Below are 25,428 nucleotides of genomic sequence, written 5' to 3'. Positions count from 1 at the left end.
AGCTCACTAATGCCTAGGATATCAATGTTTATGTATTCCATTTCATTTTTGGCGACTTCCAATTTTCCTAGATTCATACTTCCTACATTCCATGTTCTGATTATTAATAGATGTTTGCAGCTGTTTCTTCTCATTTTCAGCCATACCACACCAGGAAATGAAGGTACTGAAAGATTGATTTCATCCATGTCATTAAGGATGACTCTACTTTGAGGAGGCAGCTCTTCTCCAGTCATCTTTTGAGTGCCTTCTAACCTGAGGGGCTCATCTTCAAAAGACCAGACATGGACCCTCCAAATTCCCATTCTTTGTCCCAAAAATGACCGGCTGAATTGCTTCTCCTCAAAGGCCAATCTGAACAAAAATGCATGCTAATTTGACCAAATTTTACTTAAACTTCGCTCCTTCCTCCAGTCCTTTGAACTTTGGACCACACTTGAGCATTGGAATGCAGAACGACCCCTCCAAATGGGCCTGTCCTGAGAATCATCTGACCTCAGGGAAAAACACCCTGCCATCCATATTCATCCCATTCCCCCACATCTGATTCTTTATAGCTTTGTTTACCCCTCCTTATAAAAGAAAAGTTCTTTTCTGCCTGTATATCTGTGTCATTCATCTATTTACACAATTTTGCATTCATTAATTTATTTGAGATGCTTGCAGATCTCATGGTTAGAGCATTCTCCCTATTGCAATAGTCCTTTTCCCCTTATTGGAATAATCCTTTTGAATATTTTTGAATAAACTCTCTCCTTACCTAAGTCTATATTTTTAAAAAATTGTTGTTGAATATACACAGCACAACATACACCAATTCAACAATTTCTACATGTACAATTCAGTGACGTTGATCACATTCTTCAAGTTGTGAAACCATACCCACCCTCTTTTTCCTGGATTGTTCCTCCCTCATTGACACAAACTCACTATCCCCTAAGCTTCCTATTTAACCTTTTGAGTTGCTATTGTGAATTTGATCCCATAGAGATGGTTCTTTAAAAGGACCAGTGCTCAAGGTAGGCATTCTTTACTGATTAAGCCATATTGTTGTTTGGTTTAAAGAAGACTTCAGGGGATATTTTTGGTTTAAAGTTTAATGATTATCTCAAGGCAATAGTTTTTGGGGTTCATCTAGCCTCAATGGCTCCCTGAAGTATGGGTTCTATGAGAATTTGAATCTACATTTGTTTTTATTTGACAGTCTGAAGGAGCAAGCCGAGTCTCCCTATGCATCACTTGGAGATAAGACCCTGGCCAGACTTTCCAGGGGGTATAAACTGACCTTGTCCCCTCTTACCCTAAACTGTAGCTACAGCAGATTGTCTACTCTCATCCAAACATCTGCCGGCACTCTCTCACCTCCTTGCTTTGTGTCTGATGTTACCACTACCTGGTACGCTTTTCCTCTCTCATCTCCTTGACCAACTCCTGCTTTCCTCTCAAGGTACAGTTCAAGAGTGACTTATTCTGAGTAGACTGTTCTAATTCCCTGTTTTCCCAGACCCTGGGATATAGTTATCTGTTAATACCCTATGCCCATCTATATAGAGACGTTATCACACTGTGATTTATTTATTTTACTTTTTTTTTGTGGTAAGTATATATGAAGTAGCCTTGGTGGTGCAACGGTTAAGTACTAAGCTGCTAACTGAAAGGTTGGTGGTTTGAACTTACCCAGCAGCTCCATGGGAGAAAGACTTGGTGATCTGCTCCAGTAAAGATTACAGCCTGGAAGCCCTGTGGGGCAGTTCTGCTCTGTCGCATAGGGTCTCTATGAGTCAAGTTCAGCTCGGTGGCACCTAATAACGACAACAAATGTATATGTAACAAGACATATGACATTTCAACAATCTTTACATGTACAGTTCAGCGACATTAATTATATTCCTTCTGTTCAACCATTACCTGTATCCTTTTCCAAATTATACCATCACCCTCAACAGAAGCTCCATACTGTATTTTAGTAAGTTACATACTTCTGTCCCTTCCCCAAACTCAAGCTCATGAATTTGAGCTCTGCCTGAGGGGACAGGAAGTGTATCTTCTTTTTGATGTTCCTAGGGCATAGTATATAGTTGGCCTGAGTAAATGAAGAAATGGGGAGAAAAACCTAGGTGTTTCCCAAGGTTCTGCTTCAGAAATCTGATGCAAAGAAACTGAAATTTACTTGATTGTTTTGAAACTGGCCAGGCGTGAAGTAATGGTGTTTGTGGTGACCTTGAAAAGAAGAACTGAAGAAAAAGTGTCATTCTATTCAGGTATCTGTGTACCACAGAGGAGAGGACTTTAATACAGTGATTCTCAACTGGGCATCTTTGCCCCCTGTCCCTGGGGACATTTGGCCATGTCTAGACATGTTTTGATGGCACTGGGTTAGACACATTTTTAAAGAGCCCTGGTGGAGCAGCCGTTAAGTGCTCTGCTGCTAACGGAAAGGTCAGCGGTCTCTGTGGGAGAAAGATGTGGCAATCTACTTTCCTAAAGATTACAGCCTAGAAACCCCAGGGTGAAGTTCTACTTTGTCCTATAGACATGCTAAAAGTCAGAATGGCCTTGACTGCAACGTGTAGAGACATTTTTGGCTGTCATAGCTGGGGTGGGGGTGTGTGTTACTGGTGTCTAGTGGGTCGTGGCAAGGATGTTGCTAAACATTCTACACTGCAACATGCCCCCTTCCCAAACAAGGAATCATCTAGCCCCAAATGCTCAAATAGCAATAGTGCTGAGGTAAACAAACTCTTCTCTAATCCTAAAAAAAAATTCTTCTCTAATCCTTTTTTTTTTTTGTCTAATCCTACCAGAGGGAAAACGGGAAGAGGAGAGGAATGCACATTCTCTGAGGAAGTGATATTGGAGCTAATTCTCAAAAGATGAGTGTGTACTGCACAGATGGAGGAAGGAGACAATATCACAGTGATATGGAACCATGTGAACAAACCATGGAGAGGCATAAAGGGACCTGATAACTTCAGGAAGCAGCAGATGTGTGACTGAGGGGTGTAAGAGGTGGTGGCTAAGAGAAGGGGATAAGGTAAGTGTTATGGATTAAATTGTGTCCCCCAAAAATATGTGTTGAAATACTGACCATTGTTATTGTTATGAGCTGTCAAATATATTCAGACATGTAGTGACCCCATGTGACAGAGCAGAACTGTCCCTTAGGGTTTTCTTGGCTCTGTCTTTAAGTAGGAGCCCTGGTGGTGCAACAGTTAAATGCTTGGCTGCTATCTGAAAGGTTGGTGGTTCAAACTCACCCAGCAGTTCCTTGGGAGAAAGATGAGGCAATCTGCTCCCATAAAGATCACAACCTAGAAAACCCGATGGAGCAGTTCTACTCTATCACATGGGGTCACTATGAGTTGGAATTGACTCATCGGCACACAATAAAAACAGGTAGTTGTGCAGCCCTGGTGGCATAGTGGTTGAGCACTTGGCTACTCACCGACAGTGGGCGATTCAAACCCACCAGCTGCTCTGTGAGAGAGAGATGTGGCAGTCTGCTTCTGTAAAGATTATAGCCTTGGAAATCCTATGGGGCAGTCCTACTCTGTCCTATAGGGTCGCTATGACTCGGAATCGACTCGATGGCAACAGGTAGTAGTAGTGGTAGCAATCTTTAAGGAAGCAGATCACTGGGTCTTTCTCCGGTAGAGCTGCTGGGTGGGCTTGAACCACCAGCCTTTCAGTTATCAGCTGAACGCTTAACTGTTTCACCATCTTGGCTCCTTACCACTATACCTGTGGATGCAACCCCATTTAGGAACAGATTTTTCTTTTTTATGTTGATGAGGCCGTATCAGTGTAGGCTGAGTAATAAACCAACCACTTTCAGAAATAAAAGAGCAAATTAGGCCCAGAAATGAGGACGCACAGATGGGGGAAGATAGATGCCAGGCCACATGAGGATCGCCAAAGAACAAAGGAACAGTAGCTAAAAGAGACAAGGACTTTTCCCAAGAGCTGACAGAGGCTTCCCCTAGAGCTGGCACCCTGAATTCAAACTTTTAGCCTCCTAAACTATAAGAAAAAAATTTCTGTTCATTAAAGCCACATACTTGTGATATTAGAACCACTAATAGCAGCACTAGATAACAAAGATGGTAGATTAGGGTGAGATCGTGGAGGCCCTTGAATAACTTCCACTGGAGTTGGCACCTCATCTTGAAAGCAAGGGACAGGCATGGGAAGATGTTTAGCAGGGGAGAGTCAGAGTTGGAGGTGAGCATTAGAAAGGTCTTTCTGCTGGTGTTGGTGATGGACTGGGTGAGGCAGGACTGCAGCATGATGTGTGGAAAGAGGCTGGGGGCAAGAGGAGGGGACAAATTAGGGTCTTGGTGACTTTCATGAGACTGGAAAATGAGGGAGAGAAGTGAAATAAAATTGCCCACAAACTCTTGCAATAGACTTTACACTTCTTCTTTGCTAACTTGTGGGTAAGTAGCTTTTCCCATGACCACTGGGAAGCCCATCTGATAGTGGAGAACCTGGTGATAGGAGGTTATAACTTGAAGCCAAAAATTTGTTTAGCTAGTCGAATGCTTATCCTGGTGGCATTTGGCCCTTGGCTGAGTGGCCTTTGACTGGCCTCCCACAGATGACCGTTACTAGGTGCTTCCCATATACTAGGCAGTGTGCTATGCAGTTGACATTCCTTAATTCATTTAATCCTGAAAACACTCCGAGGAGCAAAGTACTGTTATTATCCCCATTTAGTAGATGAGCACATAGAAGCAGCAAGAGGTTAAATGGTGAAGCAGGTATTTGAATCCTGGTGGTCTGACTTAAGAGCTTATTATCTTTTTATTGATGTGAAATTCACAAAATACATAATTAGCCATTTTAAGGTGGACAATTCAATGAACCCCTGAAACTATTGCCTTGAGATAATCTATAAACCTTAAACCAGAAATATCCCCTGAAGTCTTCTTTAAACCAAACAATAGTTTAGCTTAATTAGTAAATAACGTCTACCTTGAGCACTGTATTCTTTTAAAGAATTGTCTGTATGGGATCAAATTGACAACAGCAACTTGAAATGTTAGATAAGAAGCTTAGGGGGCAGTGAGTTTATGGTGGAGAATAATTCAGAAAAGGACAGATGGTTGCGTGACTTGAAGAATATAATCAAAGTCACTGAGTTGTACATGTAGAAATTGTTGAATTGCTGTAATTTTGCTATTTGTATTTCACAAAAAAAATTATTAAAAATTTTGCTGTGTAAACTTTTCACCAAAAACACAATAAAATATTAAAAAAAAATAAATAAAGTGGCCAATTCAGTTACATTCAGTACATTTGCAACATCGTATAACAATGTCTCTATCTAGTTTGAGAACTTCTTCATCACCCCCAAAAGAAATCCCATACCTGTTAAGCAGTCAGTCCCCATTCCAGCCTCCCCCCAGCCTCTGGCAACTACCAATCTGCTTTCTGTCTCCATGAATTTTCTTATTCTGGTTATTTCATATAAATGGGATCGCACAATATATAGCCTCTTATGTCTGGCTTCATTCACTTTTTTTTTTTATGTCTGGCTTCATTCCCTAAGCGTGTTTCCAAGGTTTTTCCATGTAGTAGCATGTTTCAGGACTTCATTCCTTCTTACGCCTGATTAATATTCCCTTGTATGGATATAGGACATTTGTGCATTCATCATCCATTGATGGACATTCGAAGGAGTTTAAAATTTTAACCACCGCCCTCTACCGCCCCCACAGTCTCTAGATCCTGTAACAAATGCTGTGATGGAGTGGCAAACCCAGGTCTGTGGGATCCCAAATGAGGGAGTGCCAGAATCTTCCCATTGGAAGGGATTGAAAAAGGTATCACACTGGAAAGGACCTTGTAGCTGGGCCTTGAGGCACTTCATATTGTGGTCAGAGGATCTGACAGCCCCCAGGGGAGAGGGAACAAGAAAGGGGGAAGTGGAGGTGCAAAGGATTCAGGAAGTGGTTCAAACAGTGGCCTCTCAGAGGAACAGGCAGAGAGAAGCCTGTCCTGATGTATAAATTGGGATCTGAGATACTGGAGGAGGGCAGGGAGGATGTTTTAAAAGACCAGATGAGTGCCAGGCAGAAACTGTGTTCTGGTGGGAGGTTAGAGCCAATCCAGAAGCAGGAGCATGATGCTTTCGCCTTGCCAAGGAATTGGCTATCAGGCACCTGGATGGAGAACCTGGAAGAGAACCAGGCTTGAGGGAAGATGAGGGGTCCAGTTCGGGACATACTGAAAGTGAGGAGCCTGTGGGTCATTCAGGGAGAGAAATCCAGGAGAATGGAGAACCTTGAAGAGAACTAGGCTTGATGGAAAATGAGTAGTCCAGTTTGGGACATAAGGATCCCATGGGTCATCCAGGGAGAGATATTCAGGAGGAATAGTGATTTGTGGCTTAGAAGAGAGGTCTGGGCTGGGAACATGACCTGGGAGGCATCAGCAGAGCCTGGAGGTATTATCCCCACCTGAATCAAGTTCAAGTCATTTCAGAGGAAGGCTGGGCACTGAAAATACAGGGCTGAACATAGCACAGTCTCTGCCCTGGAGGGCTAGACACAGGAATAATCTTTAAAATATTTTATGTAAATTTTGTTAAAGAGTAGCACAGATACAGAAAAGGGCACAAGCTTTTACTCTTGAATGTTTTACTTAAAAACGCTTCACAGAGCGAACACTTCAGAACAACTAGCACTCTGATCCAGAAACAGATCCTTACCAGAGCCCCCAGAAGTCCCCCTCCTGGCCCCATTCCAGTCACTAACCCCATCCAATGGTAACCAGTGCTCTGACTTCTAATATCAAGGATTAATATTGGCTGTTTTAAAACTTTACATCAATGGCATCACATAGTATGTACTCTTTTGTGTCTGGGTTTCTTTCAGGGCTTCATATTGTTTTGGACTGGTTCAGCCATGGCCAATCGTAACAACACAGGGCTTCAAAGCAGTTCAGATCAGTTCAGTCATAGTCAATGGCAACAGGGTCAGAGTATGTGTTGCACAGCAACCAAATCTTTTGACCATCAGATTTTGACCATAGTAGGAGACAGGCAGTGGTGCCCTTCTCAAAGATGGAGGCTGACAGAGCCGCTTTCAATGTGTGTTGCTCTTCACGGTCCTGCCAATAATTCAGTCTCCTGCATCAGACTCCTGGAAGTTTCACCAGGCCTCTGGCATAGTGTGGCAAAATTTCTGGAGCTGATGTGGGAGACTGAATTACTGGCAAGACTGTGGACAGCAACATACATTCAAGGCTATGCAGTCAGCCGCCATCTTTGAGTGGGGTAGCGTTGCCTGTTTCCTATTCAGGTCAAAATCCAACAGGCAGCAGGTTTAGTTGCTATGCAACACAAGAGCTGCCTTTGTTTCTGTGAGCCATAACTGAACCAGTCTGAACAGGTTCAAAGCCCTGATTACTTAACTCAATATCGTGTTTGTAAGATTCATACATGTTGTGTTGAATTGTTATTTTCCTCTTTCATTGACTGAATAATCCATAATTTATTCATCCATCTTGCCATTGATGGGTATTTGCGTAGGTTCCATATTTCAGCTATTAGGATTAGTGCTGCTATGAACTTTCTTGTATATGTTTGGTGAACATTCTTATGCACTTCAGTTGGGTACACACCTAGAAGTGGAACTGGTAACTTGTATGTTCAGCCTTAGTAGAGAATCAGAAACATTTTCCAAAGTGGTTGTACCAATTCCCACTCCCACCAGAAGTATACTAGAGTTCCAGTAGTTCCATATCCACACCAACCCTTGATATTTTTAATGTTATTTTTATTATTTTAGCCAGGCTGGTGGCTGTGTAGTGGTAGGCCATTGCTATTTTTAATATGCTTTTTCTTGACAACTACTGAAGTTGAGCACCTTTCCATATTTTATTGACCATTTGAATATCCTCTTTTTGTACTGAATTGTCTGTGTATTCCTTACCGATTTGTATGATATTTATATATTCTGTATATGAGTCTTTGTTAGATATATGTACTGCAAATATCTTTTCCAACCAGAGAGTTACATTTAAAAAAATATTTACTTTTAAAAACAGCACATGATCTTAAAGATGTTCAAGCAAAATACGAGTGTATAGTATAGTAAAAAGCTGAAAATTTCTTCCACCTTGTTGAGATAAACATGGTTAAGAGTTATACACATGACATATACTTAACAACACAAATTTTGCATTTTCCCACTTGTCAATGTACATAATGAACACCTATATTATGCCTATTTTACAGAGGAGAAAACTGAGGCACAGAGAGGTGAAGTGGCTTCTGATGTAATGCCCTTAATAAGTAGCTGAGCCTATATTTAAGCTCAGGAGTCTCTAACTGTGACCTTCAGCCACTTAGTTATGGATTGAGTCATGTCCTCCAAAAAGATATGTTCAAGTCCTAACCCCCAGTACCTGTGTATATGACCTTATCTGGAAATAGCAAATGCAATTAGTTATCATAAGGTCATACTCGAGTAGAGAGGGCCATAACTCAACATAAGAAGAGAAGAAGAGACAGAGACACAGAGGGAAGATAGCCATGTGAAGATGGTGACTGGAATTATGCTGGTATAAGCCAAGGAATGCCTAGCTCTACCAAAAGCTGGAAGAGACAAAGGAGGATTTTTCTTTAAAGACTTCAGAGAGAGCATGGCCCTGCTAACACTGAATTCAAACTTCCAGCTTTCAGAATTGTTAAATAATTAATTTCTATTGTCTTAAGTCACCTAGTATGTGGTAACTTGTTACGGCAGCCACAGGAAACTAATGCACACTTCAAGTAACTCCACGTTCCATTGGCCAGAGAACTGACTATTCTTCAAGAATCTGTCCCTGAGGCACATTTTCCTCAGAGATGCCTTCACTGGGCCCCAGCCAGAGCTGGGGCTCTGGACGAGTCTTCACTTGCGGATCTTGATCTCTGAGTATTCAGTTGTATTGGTGACCTCCTGCCCCTGAGAGTTCCAGGGCCTCGGTCCTTGGAAGCTGACAGAGGCATAATGAAGCTCCTGCTCGTCACTCAAGGTGGGGGCTGCTGCCTCTGAGCTTGGGTAGTCTGAGGGGCTGCTTGACCAGGATTCATTCAGGTGACCCTGAGTGGGATGACAGAGGGGGTCAGAGCATGCTTTTGGGGTCAAAAGAAGGAAGCAAGTGTCCTCAAGTGAACTTGTGGCTGATGGACATTTACTCATTTATCCATTCCACACATATTTCCTGAGGATTCACTCATTCATTCACACCTTTAACAAATTTTCATCACTGTAATGGCCTGCTGTTTTTGTTAGTTGTCATCGAGTTGATTCTGACTCATGGTGACCCCATGTGTGCAGAGTAGAACTGCTCCATAGGGTTTTTCTTTTCTTATTGTGGTAAAAATATGTACAACAAAACATTTGCCATTTTAACATTTCTTACATTACAATTTAACAACATTAGTTAATTTCATCATGTGAAACCATCACCACAACCCATTTCCATTTTTTTGCTCCATAGGGTATTTAAGGCTTTTGGAAGCAGATCACCATGCCTTCTCCCAAAATGCCTCTAGGTGGGTTTGAACCATCAACCTTTTGGCTAGTAGTGGAGTACTTAATGGTTACTGCCAGTACTTATTACTAAATCCCTGAATTCTTATACTTCCCTCCGTGGATGATATAACTGCTATCTCCATTTTACAGATGTGAAAACAGACTGAGTGAGGTTAAGTAACTCTTCCTAGGTTGTATCCAGGCTTGGGGCACGCCATGATAAACAAATAAGGTAGGTTTCCTGACCTCAGACAATCAGGGCAAGAAGACAGTATCACATTGTCAAAAAAAATAAATATGTAATTGCAAATGGTAATTTGTTGGACAGAAGTAGAATGCTGTGAGTGAGAATCACAGAGTTACGAATTATACTTGCCCTTGTCTACAACGGGCTCATGGTGTGGTGGGGGACAGGCCTGTGATTATGAAATTGTGTGATAAGTCCTAGGAGTCCCCGGGTGGTGCAAACAGTTAATGCATTTAGTTGCTAGCTGTAAGCTTGGAGGTTCGAGTCCACCCAGAAGAAAGGCCCGGCAATCTACTTTCAAAAAAAAACCAGACCCTGAAAATTCTACAAAGCACAGTTCTTCTCTGACACCTATGGGGTCACCATGAGTTAGAGTCAACACCATGGCAACTGGTTGGTTGGTGAATTACTGGCTCTTGGAGATGAGGGAGAGGAAGGCGGGGAGGAAATGTCCCAGGTCACTGGCCTGGGTGACTGCAGTGGGAAACACAGCAGGAAGGACAAATTTTGGGGGAAATTTTGGAGCTCAGTTCTTGACATGCTGAGTTCCTGATATGGTCCTGTGGACCATCCCCAGGGAGATGCCCAGGTGGGACACTGGATGAAAAGATGCCCACATCACTCACTTGGGGGGAGGTACCCAACACAGGATGGACATCATCCATGCTTGCTGCTGCTTCAGCTCTTTTCTTCTTGTAGATCTTCACTCTGAGCAAAGAGAGCAGAGTCTTTCAACCTGCTCTTCCAGCCTGGGTCTCTGTTAGGCACCTAGAAAAGGTGACTGAACCAGGGAAGTGAGGGCTGCTGTCTAGATTCAGACCATGAACAAAACAGATGCACTCTCCTCCTCCACAGCTGGAGCCAGGGGTTGGCAACAGATCCTACCCCTGGCTGAGATGGCAGGAGGCTAAATTCTTTTTTTTCTTCTTTGTCCTTGCCCGAGTATGCACCTCATCACGGAGCCTATCGTTGTTGTTAGCTGCTGTAGAGTTGGCGCCCAACTCTTGTCAACCCTGTGCACAATGGAAGGAATTGCTGCTTGGGCCTGCATCATCCCCATGATTGTGGAGCTGACGGTTGTGTTCCATAGACTTTTTATTGGTTGATTTTCAGGTCACCAGATCTTTCTTCCTAGTCCGTCTTAGTCTGGAATATCCACTGAAACCTGTTCAGCATCATAGCAGCACACAAGCCTCCACTGACAGGTGGGGGCTGTGCATGAGGTGCATTAGTTGGGAATCAAACCCAGATCACCCACGTGGAAGGCATGAATTTTACCACTGAACCACCAATGCCCCCATACTCTTGGAGTCTACCTGTGTGGTGTTTATCTTAGTATTTATCCTCTTCAAGATAAATTTTGAATGGATTCTTAAGGTTTTGAAGCTACAAAATGCCAGTACCTCACTTGAGTTATTTTGGAGTCTAAGATGTAAAATCAGGACATAATCTTTATGAGTGTTGAACGGTAATAATAACAGTAATTGCTTGCACAGTGTTTTAAACATATGAAATAGATAGTATTGTCCCACTTTCACAGGAAGAAAAATGACACCTCTGAAATGTTAAATGACTTGCCCAGAATCATAGAGCTGGTGAACTGTTTAGACAAAATAAGGGCCGTAGTTATCAGAAGCCAGGCATCGTCACCACTGTGGTGGTGGTGGTGTGGAGATGTGTACCTGTGTGTGTGCATGCTAGGCATTAAAAAAATCAGGATGAGCAGGATAGGGGAAATAGATCTCTAATAAAATCAAAGAGGCACTGGTGGCTCACTGGTAGAATTCTCGCCTTCTAAGCTCAACTCCCAGTCAATGCGCCTCAAGTACAGCCACCAACTATCAATGGAAGCTTTGTGTTGCTATGATACTGAACAGGTTTTTCAGTAGAGTTTTCAGATTAAGATGAATTAGAAAGAAAGTCCTGGTGATCTACTTCCTAAAATCAACCAATGAAAACCCTATGGATCACAGTGGTCCAATCCCCAATGCATTACGTAGATGGTGCAGAACGGGGCAGCATCTTGTTCCATTGTACGGTCAAGGACTGCCTCAACGCCAACACCAACAAGGTCAAGGAGGCTAAATTCTTGATGTTACTTAGACTAGCTACACTCTTCCCAAACTTCACCACATTTCCAAGTTCCTACAGCTATGGGCATCAGGTTTTGGAGATCCTTTGAGCTGTGCCTATTACTATGACCACCACTGCAAGCCTTCAACCAAATTGGGGCCAACACTCACGTGAAGAAGATGAGGCAGAAGGAGAGAGTGAGCAGGGCAGTGATGCCGGCTCCCCAGGAGGCACCCTGAGCTATTCCTGACCAGGTCCTTGGTTCCCCTGCAGACAAGTGAGAATTCAAGTGAGCCTCAGTCCTCCTAATCAGGCATCTGAACTTGCAGTCTTTGCAAATCCATGATCCACGTGTGTGCCCACTTCCATCAAGGGCCCCTTTGTCCCCCCCCCACCATATATGACTACAGCCCCCTGTTCCCCCAACTTGCTCTCTAGCCAAAGGACTCAGAACCCTGAACCACAGTCTCTTCTTGCCCTGGGCTCAGACCCGTTTCTCATACTTTCAGTGTCTCCTAGGATCCAGAATCATGTCATCTCCTTCCTTAGGCATCAAATTTCATACCCTCCACCTGATCTGGCAGCAGCAGGAGAGTGACGCTCTGGTTCCCATGGGCATTCTGGGCATCATAGCTGAGCCTGAGGCCAGAGCTGAGCTCTAAGCTGAGGTTCAGTGAGCTGATGGCCTATGTCCCAGCTGAGAAAAATGTGACCGTGAAGGCGGCGTTGCTGCTGTTCCCCTCCACCAGCCTGTCCCCAACCTGCCAGTGTAGGTAAGGGGCTGGCCAGGCTTGGGCAGAGCAGCTGCAGTGCAGAACCTTGGTCTCCCAGGATCAGGAGGGCCTGAGCAGCTGGCAGGGGTGAGAGGGGGTGGTGTAGAAAGAAAAGATTCAGCAGGTTCCTCTCACCTTGCTAGATGTCTTTCCCCCAACTCACTCTTCACAGAGAGGCTCAGAGTGGCTTCCTGGAAGTCCAACAGGTTCTGAGTTTGGCAGATGTGCTTTTCATTGTCCCCCAGCTCCACCCGAGGTGATTACAGGACCCCGGGATTCAAGGGGTGCGAGGAGCTTAGGGTTAGGCTTCCCCATTCCCAACTCAGCCAGGCAGGGGGATTGCTGCTGGAGACACAGGCCAGACACAGGGACTGGCAAGACTGGAAGAAATGAGCCATTGCCCAGGGCTTCAGGTCCTGGAGAGATGGAGAGAAAGCTAAGCCCAGATAGACCCAGCTTAGGGCCTCTGTCTTTTTTTTCCTTCCACCACACATGGATTTGTCTCTTCTCTTCATTTGTTGATGGGTTCGTACTGTCTGGGTTCAGTCCCAAGGGAACAGGGCTAGGAGCAGACTGTCATTTTTCCAAGAGGCCCATGTGCATTTGTCTGACTTCTCTTGGATCCTATACCTCCTGTATTGGCTATCTCTGCCAACTTGGATCCCAGATTTACCTCCAAGAATCTAGCCATTTGGTCTTTCAACAACAGTTCACTGAGGTCTGTTTAATTTAGCTGTGTCTGAGTTGCTCACAGTCTCATGAGTGAGACACTCAAAAGCAGATACTCACAAGGCCAAATGACACCTTTAGTGATGGACTCGCACTGAAAAAAGAAGTCCTGAAAATGGGCAGTTTGTGGAGACTATCAGGGCAGGGAGAGCTTCATGGAGGAGGAAAGGTTTAAGTAGAGCATGAACAACAGATAGGGTGATGTTGGCATGGAAGGACATTATGGGAAAAAGGTACAGGAGGGGGACCTACAGCTGAAAGCTAAAAAGGCCTTGCATGATCATAGTCCTATTAAAAAAAAATAAAATAAAAAATAAACCCTTGCCATCGAGCTGATTCCAACTCATAGAGACCCTATAGAACAGAGTTGAACTGCCCTACAGAGTTTTCAAGGAGGGCCTGGTGGATTCCAAATGTTGATCTTTTGATTAGCAGCCATAGCACTTAACCACTACGCCACCAGGGTTTCCATAGTCCTGTGTAGGGCTTGAGTAAATTGGTATGTTTGGAAGTGCTTAGAGATGAGGTTAAGGAGCCCTGATGGTCAACAGTTAAGCTTTGGCTGCCAACTTAAAGGTCTGCAGTCCAAACCCAGGTAGTGGCTCCATGTGAGAAAAGACCTGGCAACCTGCTTCTGTGAAGATTATAGCTAGAAAACCCTATGGGGCAGTTCTACTCTGTCACATGAGGTTGCTTTGAGTTGAAAATAGACTCGATGGCACCTCACAACAACAGAGATGTTGCTACTAGATGAAATTGTGGCAAAATTTAAAAGTAATGCTAGAGTGAGGAAAGTCAGAGGCATTAAAAAAAGACTGATAAAGGCAACCAGTGGTTTACTCAGAGGTGTATCTAAGGGTATGATCAGTATGGCACATGCCCTGGGTGCCACTTGGGGGGACGCCACCGAGCAGTTCCTATTAACCAAGTATGGCTCAATGCCCTCCTCAAACATGGTAGACAAAAAAGCGTAGTGAGGTGAGGGCAGTTGTTGTTGTTAGGTGCCATTGAGTCGGTTCCGACTCATAGCAACCCTATGCGCAACAGAATGAAACACTGCCCAGTCTTGAGCTATTCTTACAATCGTTATGCTTGAGCTCATCGTTGCAGCCACTGTGTCAATCCACCTCATTGAGGGTCTTCCTCTTTTCCACTGACCCTGTACTTTGCCGAGCAGGATGTCCTTCTCCAGGGACTGATCCCACCTGACCACATGCCCAAAGTATGTAAGACGCAGCCTCTCCATCCTTGCTTCTAAGGAGCATTCTGGTTGTACTTCTTCCAAGAGAGATTTATTCATTCTTTTGCCAGTCCATGGAGTATTCAATATTCTTCGTCAACACCACAATTCAAAGGTGTCAATTCTTCTTCGGTCTTCCTTATTCATTGCCCAGCTTTGACATGCATATGATACGATTGAAAATACCATGGCTTGGGTTAAGTGACTTTAGTCTTCAGGGTGACATCTTAGCTTTTCAACACTTTAAAGAGGTCCTTTGCAGCAAATTTACCCAATGCAATGTGTCATTTGATTTCTTGACTGTTGCTTCCATGGCTGTTGATTGTGGATCCAAGTCAAATGAAATCCTTGACAACTTCAATCTTTTCTCCATTTATCATGATATTGCTCATTGGTCCAGTTGTGAGGATTTTTGTTTTCTTTATGTTGAGATGCAATCCATTCTGAAGGCTGTGGTCTTTGATCTTCATTAGTAAGAGCTTCAAGTCCTTTTCACTTTCAGCAAGTAAGGTTGTGCATCTGCATAATGCAGGTTGTTAATGAGTCTTCCTTCAATCCTGATGCCCCATTCTTCTTCATATAGTTCAGCTTCTCATATTATTTGCTCAGCATACAGATTGAGTAGGTACAGTAAAAAGATACAACCCTGGCACACACATTTCCTGACTTTAAACCAATCAGTATTCCCTTGTTCTTTCCGAACAACTGCCTCTTGGTCTATGTAAAAGTTTCCCATAAGCACAATTAAGTGTTCTGGAATTCCCAATCTGGTGGGGGCAGAGGGAGACACTTTCCTCCAGGCACAAGTCCAAGGAGGCTCCAGTTGAGGCACAGAATGACCTTTTGAGATGCCAAAAATCTGAAAGGTGTCTGACTGAGGCAGCTAGATGAGGGGAGGGAAGGCATTTCTACTGGCACATCACTGCTATCAACGTCTATTGATATTGGGGGGATGTACAATTTAGAGATTGTCCCTGGGCACTCATTACTCTCACTGCCTGTGCTTGCCATAGGTACTATTTTCCTTAGATAGGACTCTGGGTTTACTGCTAGATGTTTAACAGCCATTAAAACAGACAAACAAAAAACACCCCTCTGATTTGTAGCATTTGCCAGTTTCCATGGTGTAAACATTCCCATCATGGCCAATTTCAAGCACTTGATTTGAAATCACTGAACTCAGAGTTGGGAAAAGATGCACAAAATTGGCTCTTGCCAACTGGTGACAGCTGACTCCAGCGCACCACTGAATGCACCTAAATAAAAATAAAACCACTTTTTTTTTTGCCTAGCAAAAAGACCATACACTAAGTCAAAAGGCCACCAACAAGCTGGAAACAAATCTTTTCAATTAACAAACAACTAATTTCCTTAATGTGAAAAGAACTTCTTCAAATCATTAAGAAAATGTCAACAGACTTTTAAAGAATGGTTCTTAAACACAATGAAAGGTACTCAACCTACTCACAAAATGAAAATGCAAATTTAAATTACAATGAATTCACTGATGATATCAGTAAAGTCGAATTATCTTTAAAAGGGAAATAGGCACATTGCTGATGGGAGTGTAAATAGCACGATTTGTCAATATCTGTAGGGATTACAAATATACTCTTTGATCTAAACTTTCTAGCAAATTATTCTATAGATAGACACACACAAATGAGAAATGTTTGTACAAGTTATTCATCACAGTAGAAGATTGGAAACAGTATAATTTTCGACCAATGGAGAATCAATTAAGTAATTTATAGTATATCCATAATTGAAAAGGCACAGAGTCATGATGGACACATTGTGCTGAGTGAAATAAGCCAGTCATAAAAAAATTGTATGATCCCACTAATATGAAACTGACAAACATATAGAGATCTAAGTTAATCGGTGGCTACCTTTTTTTTTTTTTTTACCAGGGGTGAGAGGGAGGGGAAATGGGGAAGTCTTAGCTTGGGGGCACTGAGTCTCTGTTAATGGTGGTGGAATTATTTGGAAACTGATAGTGGTGAGAGTTGCACAACATGAGGAACAAAAAACCAGTATCACCGGATTGTACATAAAAAAATGCTGAATTGGCAAATATTTTGTTATATATATTTTCAGCACAATAAAACATTTTAAGAAAAACCCACACAAAAACCAAACTAAAGGACTGATTAGGGTCCAGCTCCTGAGAGGCATGAGGGCAGGGTTTGGGATGGGAACAGAGCCCTGGCACTAGTGACAGCTAGACGCACTGGGCTTGGCAAGGAGAAGGCCATGGATGGCCTTGGTGATAGCAAGGTCAGGGCTGAGGGGAAGCCAGTTGTAGGCTGATGAGTGAGTGGGGGACTTCCTACCTCTGTTGTCCCCACACCTTAACTGAGACCTACTCCCTTCTGAATTGTGAGACCCCATCTCTGCTCTGAGGGTCAGTGACTTCATGTCCACCACAGCCCCAGAGAGGAGCAGCTCCTCCCTCCCTGTGCCATTCTCCCAGAACACACTGATGGTCATGTTTTGTGGAGCATCTGGACAGACAGAAATTTCAGTGGCAGGAAGATGGGTGTTGGCCCTTGTCTTAGTTATCTAGTGTTATTATGACAGAAATACAGTAAGTGGATGTCTTCGACAAAGAGAAATTTATTTTCTCACAGTCTAGAAGACTAGAAGTCCAAATTTATGGTGCCAGCTCCAGGGGGAGGCTTTCTTTCTCTGTCAGTTCTGGGGGAAAGTTCTTGTCATCAATCTTCCCTTGGTCTAGGAGCTTATCCGCTCAGGAATCTCAGGTCCAAAGGATGCACTAGGTTCCTGGTACTGCTTTCTTGGTTGTATGAGGTCCCTATGTCTCTCTGTTCACTTCTCTCTTTTATATCTCAAAAGAGATTGGTTTAAGACACAACCTAATCTTGTAGATTGAGTCCTGCCTCATTAACACAAGTGCCTCTAATCCTGCCTCATAAACATCTTAGAGGTAGAATTTATGACACATTGGAAAATTACATCAGATGACAAAATGGTGCAGAATCACACAATACTGGGAATCATGGCCTAGCCAAGTTGACACGTACTTTGGGGGGACACAGTTTAATCCATGACAGCCCTTTTCCCTCAGAAACTAGAGAAATAGGAAGGAAGTGCAGCCTAGTGCCCTCTTTCTCACCAGGCCCTTCTTCCAGGACCCAGAACCAAGCATCTCAGGCTCTGCCCCACTTCCCACAACACCCACTGCCCTCAGAGACCCAAGTGTCCCTCCCCAGACTCACAGGACACATTGAGCTGGATGGTACTCTCTGTGGCCACACCTGCTCCAGGGAAGGTCACTCGACAGGTGAGGTTCGTGCCATGGTGATGTGGCTCTGGGGTGAATGTCAGCTCTGAGGAGTTGGGAGTCTTGGAGCCCAGGGATGTGACGGCGACCCCAATCCAGAAGAAGGTGGGAGGCATCCCCCTCTTACAGGCCCATGGCACCTTACAAGTTATATTTGTGGGGTGGCCAGATTCGAGGGTCCCCTGAATGTGGATGTTGGGTGTCTGTGTCAGGGCTGGGGAGAGAGAGAAACCAAGGCCCTGGAATTGGAATCCCTAGGCGTTCCCTAAAGCAGCTTCTGTCTCAGTCAGGCTGACTCATCCCCAGCCAGCCCCAGCATCCTGTTCCCCTCATTCCCTCCCACGATGAGGAGGAGGGGGTCCTACCCCAACCCTGTCCTAGGAACCACCCTCCTCCCCTGTGGCCTCTCCTTGACCCCAATCCTTACCTGTCACATGTACATAGAGCTGGTAATGATTGAAATTATATAACACGTAAGATCCTCTGACGATCCTAAAGAAGTATGATCCCTTGTCTGCCATCCTGGCGTCTCTGATGTCCAGGGAGCAGTTATAATCTCGGGGGTCTCCAACGAGGTGGAATCGGCCCTTGGTCTCCTCTCGCACTTTTCTGCCTGCGTCGTTTGTGGCAACTGGAGCGTCGGAGAAGTAATTGGACTCATTCCGGAACCAGTAGCCTCGAGCTGGGTCAGAGTCAATCCAGCCCCGCCGGGGGTAGAAGACGGAGCAGGGCACGAGGATGCACAGACCCTCTTGCACTGTCACTGACTTGTTCATTTGCAATCGGAATGCATTATCTTGAGCAAGGGACCCTGTAGGAAACAAGAGTCAGCCACAGGTCCAGCCCCAGCACCACTGCCCCATCCCCTTGGCCACTCACCTGTCCACAGCAGGGGCAACAGCAGCAGCAGCATCTTTGGAGTCAGGAGCACGGGGCCCTGGTGTCAGAGGACTGAAAAGAGCCCCAACAGGAAGCTCAGGGACGAGGTCAGAAAAGTGACTAACCACAGAAGTAGAACCTCACACCACATGCTGTCAGAGCCCCGGAGGGAAACCACTTCTTCTTTCTAGATGGAGTCCCAATGGGGTCACACACAGCAGAGGAAGATCCTACCCCCAGCTCCTGGCTCTCTGTCTGTGGGCTTCACCTCACACACCACTGTTCACTCCAGGAAAGCAGGCGCTGGCTGACCAGGCTCTGTGGGTTACAGCTTGTAGATGCTCAGGAGGGCGAGTCCTGCCTGGCGTGCGACTCAGGAGGGGCCTGAGGAAGAACCATGTGGCATGCAAGATGGGGAAGTGTCCCTGGAGTGAGGGAGGTACTGCCAGCTGACTGGCTGACTGACTGACTGACTGAATGAATCCAACAACCACAACATGAGCATCTTCTACTACTTGCTGGGCAACAGAGTCAAAGAGGAGGCTATGACTGTTCTATTCTGCATACATGGAGTCACAATACTGGTCACATTAATCAAAACAAAACAAACCTGTTGTCATCCAGTCGATTCTGACTCACAGCAACCCATGTATTACAGAGTACAACTCCTCCATAGAATTTTCTAGGAATGGAGCCCTGGTGGTGAAATGATTTAGCCCTCAGCTGCAAACTGAAAGGTTGGTGGTTTGAATTCGCCCATTGACTCCTAGAGAGAAACACCTAGCGACCTGCTCCTTTAAAAATTACAGCCAAGAAAATCCTTTGGGGGCAGTTCTACTCTGTCCTGTAGGGTGGCTATGAGTTGGAATTTGTACAACAGAACCCAACAACAATAACAATCTTTACTAAAGCAGGTTGCCAGGCCTTTCTTCCGTGGCGTCTCTGAGTAAGTTCAAACCGCCAATGAATATGTTAATACTCAAGCAAAAAACACTTTTGTCACCCAGGGATCTCACTAGTAACATACCAACCCATTGCCATAGAGTCAGTTCCAACTCATAGCAACCCCATGTGACAGAGAACTGCCACATAGGGTTTCCAAGGCAGTAACCATTTTATGGAAGGAGATCTCTGGGTCCTTTCTCCCATGGAGCTGCTGGTGGGTTTGAACCACTGACCTTTTGGTTAGCAGCTGAGCGATTATCGACTCTGTCACCAGGTCACAGAGAGGAACTATAATACTGAATGTCCCTCAGTCTGTGGGACAATCTAGTGCAGAGATGGAGGTGAGCATTCTCTGCAGACTAAGATGTGGATGTCTTGTTGTGTCTTCAGGGCAGGGCCCAAGTGGCCATTCTAAGTCCTGCCCTCAGAGAGAAGCTCTTGGTGGTAGACACTGCGCCAGGACTTCCTCATCAGGAGGTGGGCTTTGCTGGTGGACCAGTGAGGAGGTCAGGGGTGGGGGCTCTGAAGGCAGATGCTTGGAACTTGAGCCTGGCTCCCTAATCCTCACTGTGCTGTTTTAGGCAGAGAGAGCTTACACTCTGTGGCACAGTGTCCTCAGCCATTTTTTCCTTTAATTATATTTTATTGGTGAAAGTTTACACAGCGAATTAGGTTCCCGTTTGACCGTTTCTGTGGAAATTATTCAGTGACATTAGTTACATTTTTCACAACGTGTCAACATTCTCTTTAATTGTGTTCTGGCTCTTCCATTTCCAGTCCTCTAGTTTCCCTGCCCCCTTATCTTCTCATCTTTGCTTTGGAGTAATTGTTGACCTTTTGGTCTCATATAGGTGGTTTTTTAAGGGAGCACTGAACTCATGGGTAATATAATTTTGTGTACCAACCTGTTATTTTGCTCAAAGGTGACCTCAGGAGGTAGTTTCAGTTCAAGATTTAAAGAATATCTCAGGGCAATAGTCTCAGGGAGTCCTCTAATATCAACTGGTCCAATAAGTGTGGACTTTTAAGATATTGAGTTCTGTTTCGCTTTTTTCTCCCAATCTAGCAGGGTCCATATAGTGCGGCCCTTATCCGAGTAATTGGTCGAGGTAGCCAGGAACCATCTAGTTCTTCCGGTCTCAGGGTAGATGAGGCCATGGCTTGTGTAGGCTGTTAGCCCTGTTGACTAGCTTCTTCTCTGAGACTTTGGTTTCCTTCTTTCTCTTTTGCTCTGATGAGTAAAGACCAAGAGTTGTGTCTTAGATGGCGGCTGGCATTCCTCAGCTGTTAAATGGGACTAGTGATGTCTGTGCTTGTGGGGGTCATCAAAAGTGTTCACCCAAGGAAAAGGCTCAGAGAAGACCTTGTCTGGCCCACAGCAAGCACTTGACAAACCCTAGATGGGTCACTCTGAGATGGCCGGAGGAAAGGGAAGCGTGGCAACCAGAGGAACTTGTGGTTGTTCTGGAGCTGAGGGAGTCATAGAAACTCCCTGACTTGAGGCCGGCACCCACTGACCTACCCGGGTGAGAGAAAGGGCTGTGTGGAAGCAGCTGGGGTCTGAACTGACCAGAGAACGGAAGCTGAGATATCCCTGGACTAGTTTGATACACAGGTTGGCGTTAGTTAAAGTGGGATGTAATGCAACAAGTCCTGACTCAAGTAATCAAGGACAGAGTAGAACTGCCCCACAGGGTTTCCAAGGATCTCCTGGTGGATTCGAACTGCTTACGTTTTGGTTAGCAGCCGTAGCTTTTAACCACTGTGCCACCGGGGTTTCCAGAGTTTGAGGGGAAGAAGTGAAATTAGAAATTAACAGACTAGTTGTGCGATGGTTAAGTGCTCACCTGCTAACTGAAAGGACTGCCGTTCAAACGCAGCTGTGGCTACATGGGAGAAAAGACCTGGCAATCTGCTCCTCTAAAGATTACAATCTAGGAGTCCCTATGGGGCAGCTCTACTCTGTTCTGTGAAGTCACTATAGTCAGAATCGACCCGTCAGCACCCAACAACAACAACAACGTGTAAAGGAATGAATATTTGAATGTTTAAAATTCGTGATATTATGTGATTATCTGAATGTACATCATGAAACTGTTAGAGTGAACATTGATTTTTCCACCTTTTGGAGCCCTGGTGGCACAACAGTTAAATACTCATCTGATAACTGCAAAGGTCTGGTTTGAACCCACCACCAGCTCCATGGAAGAAATACCTGGCGATCAGCTCCTGTGACGATTATAGACTTGGAAACCCTATGGGGCACTTCTACTCTGTCCTATAGGGTCACTATGTGTCAGAATTGACTTGCTGGCACATAACAACAACAACTACTATGACAACTATAGGAGCTGTAGTAGTATAATAGTTAAGTTCTCAAAACAAAAAAACTCTAACCCAAGTCCGACTCATACACTAATCAGAAGATTGGTTGGTGGCTGGTACATACACTCCCAGTGGGACAGCTGAAGAAGGCCTGGCCAAGGGCTCCCATAAAGATTACAGCCAAGAGAACCCTGTAGAGCCGGGCTACTCGGTAACACAAGGGGTAGACTCAATGACACCCAGTAATAGCAACAGGTTAGTTGTTGTTAGGTGCCATTGAGTCAGTTTCAACTCATAGTGACCCTATGTACAAAAGAACGAAACACTGCCCTGACTGGCATCATCCTCACACTCATTGCTGTGTTTCTGCCCAGTGTTGCAGCCACTGTGTCAATCCACCTCATTGATGGTGTTGCTGTTTTTCACTGATCCTCTATTTTACTAAGCATGGTGTTTTTTCCTGGGGCTGATTCCTCCTGATAACATGCCAAAGTATGTGAGATGTAGTCCAGCAATCCTTGCTTCTATGAAGCATTCTGGTTGACCTTCCTCCAAGACAGATTTGTTCATTCTTTCGGCAGTCCATGGTATATTCAATACTCTTCACCAACGCCACAATGCAAAGGCATCAATTCTTCTTCAGTCTTCCTTATTCATTCTCCAGCTTTCACATGCATGAGACGATTGAAAATACCATGGCTTGGGTCAGGCGCACTTAGTCTTCAAGGTGTTATCTTTGCTTTTTAACACTTTGAAGAGGTCTTTTGAAGGAGATTTGCCCAATGCAATTCATCTTTTTATTCCTTTTTTAAACTTTCTCTTTTTTATTTTATTGTACTTTAGATGAAGGTTTACAGAACAAACTAGTTTTTCATTAAAGAGTTAGCACACATATTGTTTAATGATATTGGTTAAAAACATGTCAACACTCTCCCTTCTCGATATTGGGTTCCCTATATATCCTCTCCCGCCTTCTAGTCCTTGCCCCTGTGTTGTCGTGCCTCTTCAGTCTCGTTTTGTTTATGTGCCTGTCTAATCTTTGGCTGAAGGGTGAACCTTGGGAGTGACTTCATCACTGAGCCAAAAGGGTGTCTGGGGGCCATACTCTCAGGGTTTCTCCAGTCTCCGTCAGGCCACCAAGTCTGGACTTTTTTTGTGAGTTAGAATCCTGTTCTAATTTTTCTCCAGTTCTGTTTGGGACCTTCTGTTGTGATCCCTGTCAGAGAAGTCAGTGGTGGTAGCCAGGCACCATCTTGTTGTATTGGACTCAGTCTGGTGGAGGCTGTGGTAGTCCTTTGGACCAATCTTTCCCTTGTATCTTTCGATTTCCTCGTTCTCCTTTGCTCCCAAAGGGGTGAGACCAGTGGAGTACGTTAGATGGCTGCTCACAGGCTTTTAAGACCCCAGACGCTACTCACCAAAGTAGAATATAGAACATTTTCTTTCTAACCATGTCATGCCAATTGAGCTAGATGCTCCCCGAGACCATGGTCCCCACAACCCTCAACCCAGCAATTTGGTCGCTCAGGGAGTTTGGATGTGACTATGGAGCTTCCATGACCTTGCCTTGTACAGGTTGTGCTGGCTCTCTCAGTATTGTGTACTGTCTTACCCTTCACCATGCCCAGTACTCAGTGCCGTTGAGTCAATTCCGCCTCATAGCAACCCTATAGGACAGAGTAGAACTGCCCCATACAGTTTCCAAGGAGTGCCAGGAGGATTTGAACTGCCAATCGTTTGGTTAGCAGCCACCAGGGTTTCCATAGTTACCACTTATCTATTGACTATTTACACTTCCCCTCCCTCGTAACCACCAAAGATTGTTTTTTTTGTGTGCAACCTTTTTCATGAGTTTTTACAGTAGCTATCTCATACATTATTTGTCATTTTGTGGTTGACTTATTACACTCAACATAATTCCCTCCAGATTCATCCATGTTATGAGATGCTTCACAATTCATCATTGTTCTGTATTGTGTAATGCTCCATTGTGTGTATGTACCATAGTTTATCCATCATCTGTTGATGGGCATGTAGGTTGTTTCCATCTTTTTGCTGTTGTGAACATTGGTGCAATAAACATGGGTGTGCATATTTCTATTCGTCTCATGACTCTTACTTCTCTAGGATATATTCCTAGGAGTGGGACTGCTGGATCACGTGACCTTTCTATTTCTAGCTTTCTAAGGAAGCACTATATCATTTTCCAAAATGGTTTTGTCATTTTGCATTCCCGTCAGCAGTGCATAAGAGTTGCAATCTCCCTGCAGCCTCTCCAACATTTGTTAAATCCTGTTTTTTGATTCATGCCAGTAATGCTGGGGTCAGATGCTATCTCATTGTCATTTTGATTTGCATGTCTGTAAAGGCTAGTGATTTTGAGTATTTGCTCATGTGTCTGTTGGGCGCTTGAATGTTTTCTTTGATGAAGTGTCTGTTCAATTCCTTTGCCCATTTTTTAATTGGAATATTTGTCTTTTTATGGTAGAGATGTTGGATTTTCTGTATATTTTAGAGATTAGACATTTGTCTGATATGTAATAGCCACATTTTTTTCCCCATTCTGTAGGTTCTCTATTTACTCTTTTAGTGAAGACTTGATGAACGTAAGTGTTTAATTTTTAGAAGATCCCAGTTATCTAGCTTATCTTCTGGAGTTTGTGTGTTCTTAGTTATGGTTTGTATCCTCTTAATGCCGTGTATTAGGGCTTCTAGCATTGATCTTATTTTTTCTTCCATGAACTCTATAGTTTTTGGCTTTATATTTAGATCTTTGATCCATTTTGAATTAGTTTTTGTATATGGCATGAGGTATGGGTCCTGTTTCATTTTTTTGCAGATGAACATCCAGTTTTGCAAGCACCGTTTGTTAAAAAGACTGTCTTTTTGACATTTGGTGAACTTTGGGGCCTTGTCAAAGATCAGGTGACTGTAGGTGGATGGGTTTACATCTGGGTTCTCAATTCTGTTCCATTGGTCAATGTGTCTTTCCTTGTACAAGTACCAGGCTATTTTTGACTACCATGGCTGTACAGTAGGTTCTGAGGTCAGGTAGTGCGAGTCCTCCTACTTTAGTCTTCTTCTTCAATAGGGCTTTACTTATCCAGGGCTGCTTGCCTTTCTATGTAAAGTTAATGATTAGTTTTTCCATATCTTTAAAGAATGTTGTTGGAATTTGGAATAGGATTGCATTGTATCTGTGAATTGCTTTGTGTAGAACTGTCATTTTCATAATGTTGAGTCTACATATACATGAGCATGGCATGTTTTTCCATTTATGTTTATCTCTTTTGCTTTCTTGAAGTAGTGTTGTGTAGTTTTCTTTGTATAGGGCTTTTAATGCTGGGTTAGATTTATTCCTAAGTATTTTATTTTTGGGGGGG

At 44.1% G+C, this 25,428-nt stretch overlaps 1 protein-coding gene across 15 annotated transcripts in view; it reads right to left on the bottom strand.

The window, feature by feature from the left end:
- Window positions 1–25,428, bottom strand: part of LOC100661519 (myeloid cell surface antigen CD33-like) — a 109,277-nt gene that overhangs the window by 11,209 nt on the left and 72,640 nt on the right. For 3 of the 15 annotated variants that reach the window (XR_010323377.1, XR_010323378.1, XR_010323379.1), the window contains exons 6-9: window positions 18,324–18,707; window positions 17,832–18,110; window positions 12,018–12,114; window positions 1,678–1,802 (exon numbers count right to left, since the gene is read on the bottom strand). Coding sequence is in view for 12 of the 15 variants with exons in the window: in XM_064294108.1 (XP_064150178.1) it covers window positions 8,901–9,092; window positions 10,401–10,482; window positions 12,018–12,114; window positions 17,832–18,110; window positions 18,324–18,707 (1,034 nt within the window). In the remaining 3 variants the exon portion in view is untranslated. Of the gene's footprint in view, window positions 1–1,667; window positions 1,803–5,953; window positions 9,093–10,400; window positions 10,556–12,017; window positions 12,115–17,831; window positions 18,111–18,323; window positions 18,708–25,428 lie in introns of those variants that run through there. The other 12 variants (XM_064294112.1, XM_064294109.1, XM_064294113.1 and 9 more) reach the window with 10 other exon arrangements.

The sequence above is a fragment of the Loxodonta africana genome, chromosome 11 (genome assembly GCF_030014295.1).
Source record: "Loxodonta africana isolate mLoxAfr1 chromosome 11, mLoxAfr1.hap2, whole genome shotgun sequence".
In the NCBI taxonomy this organism is placed as follows: domain Eukaryota; kingdom Metazoa; phylum Chordata; class Mammalia; order Proboscidea; family Elephantidae; genus Loxodonta; species Loxodonta africana.
This window is presented reverse-complemented; position numbering and strand designations above follow the sequence as displayed.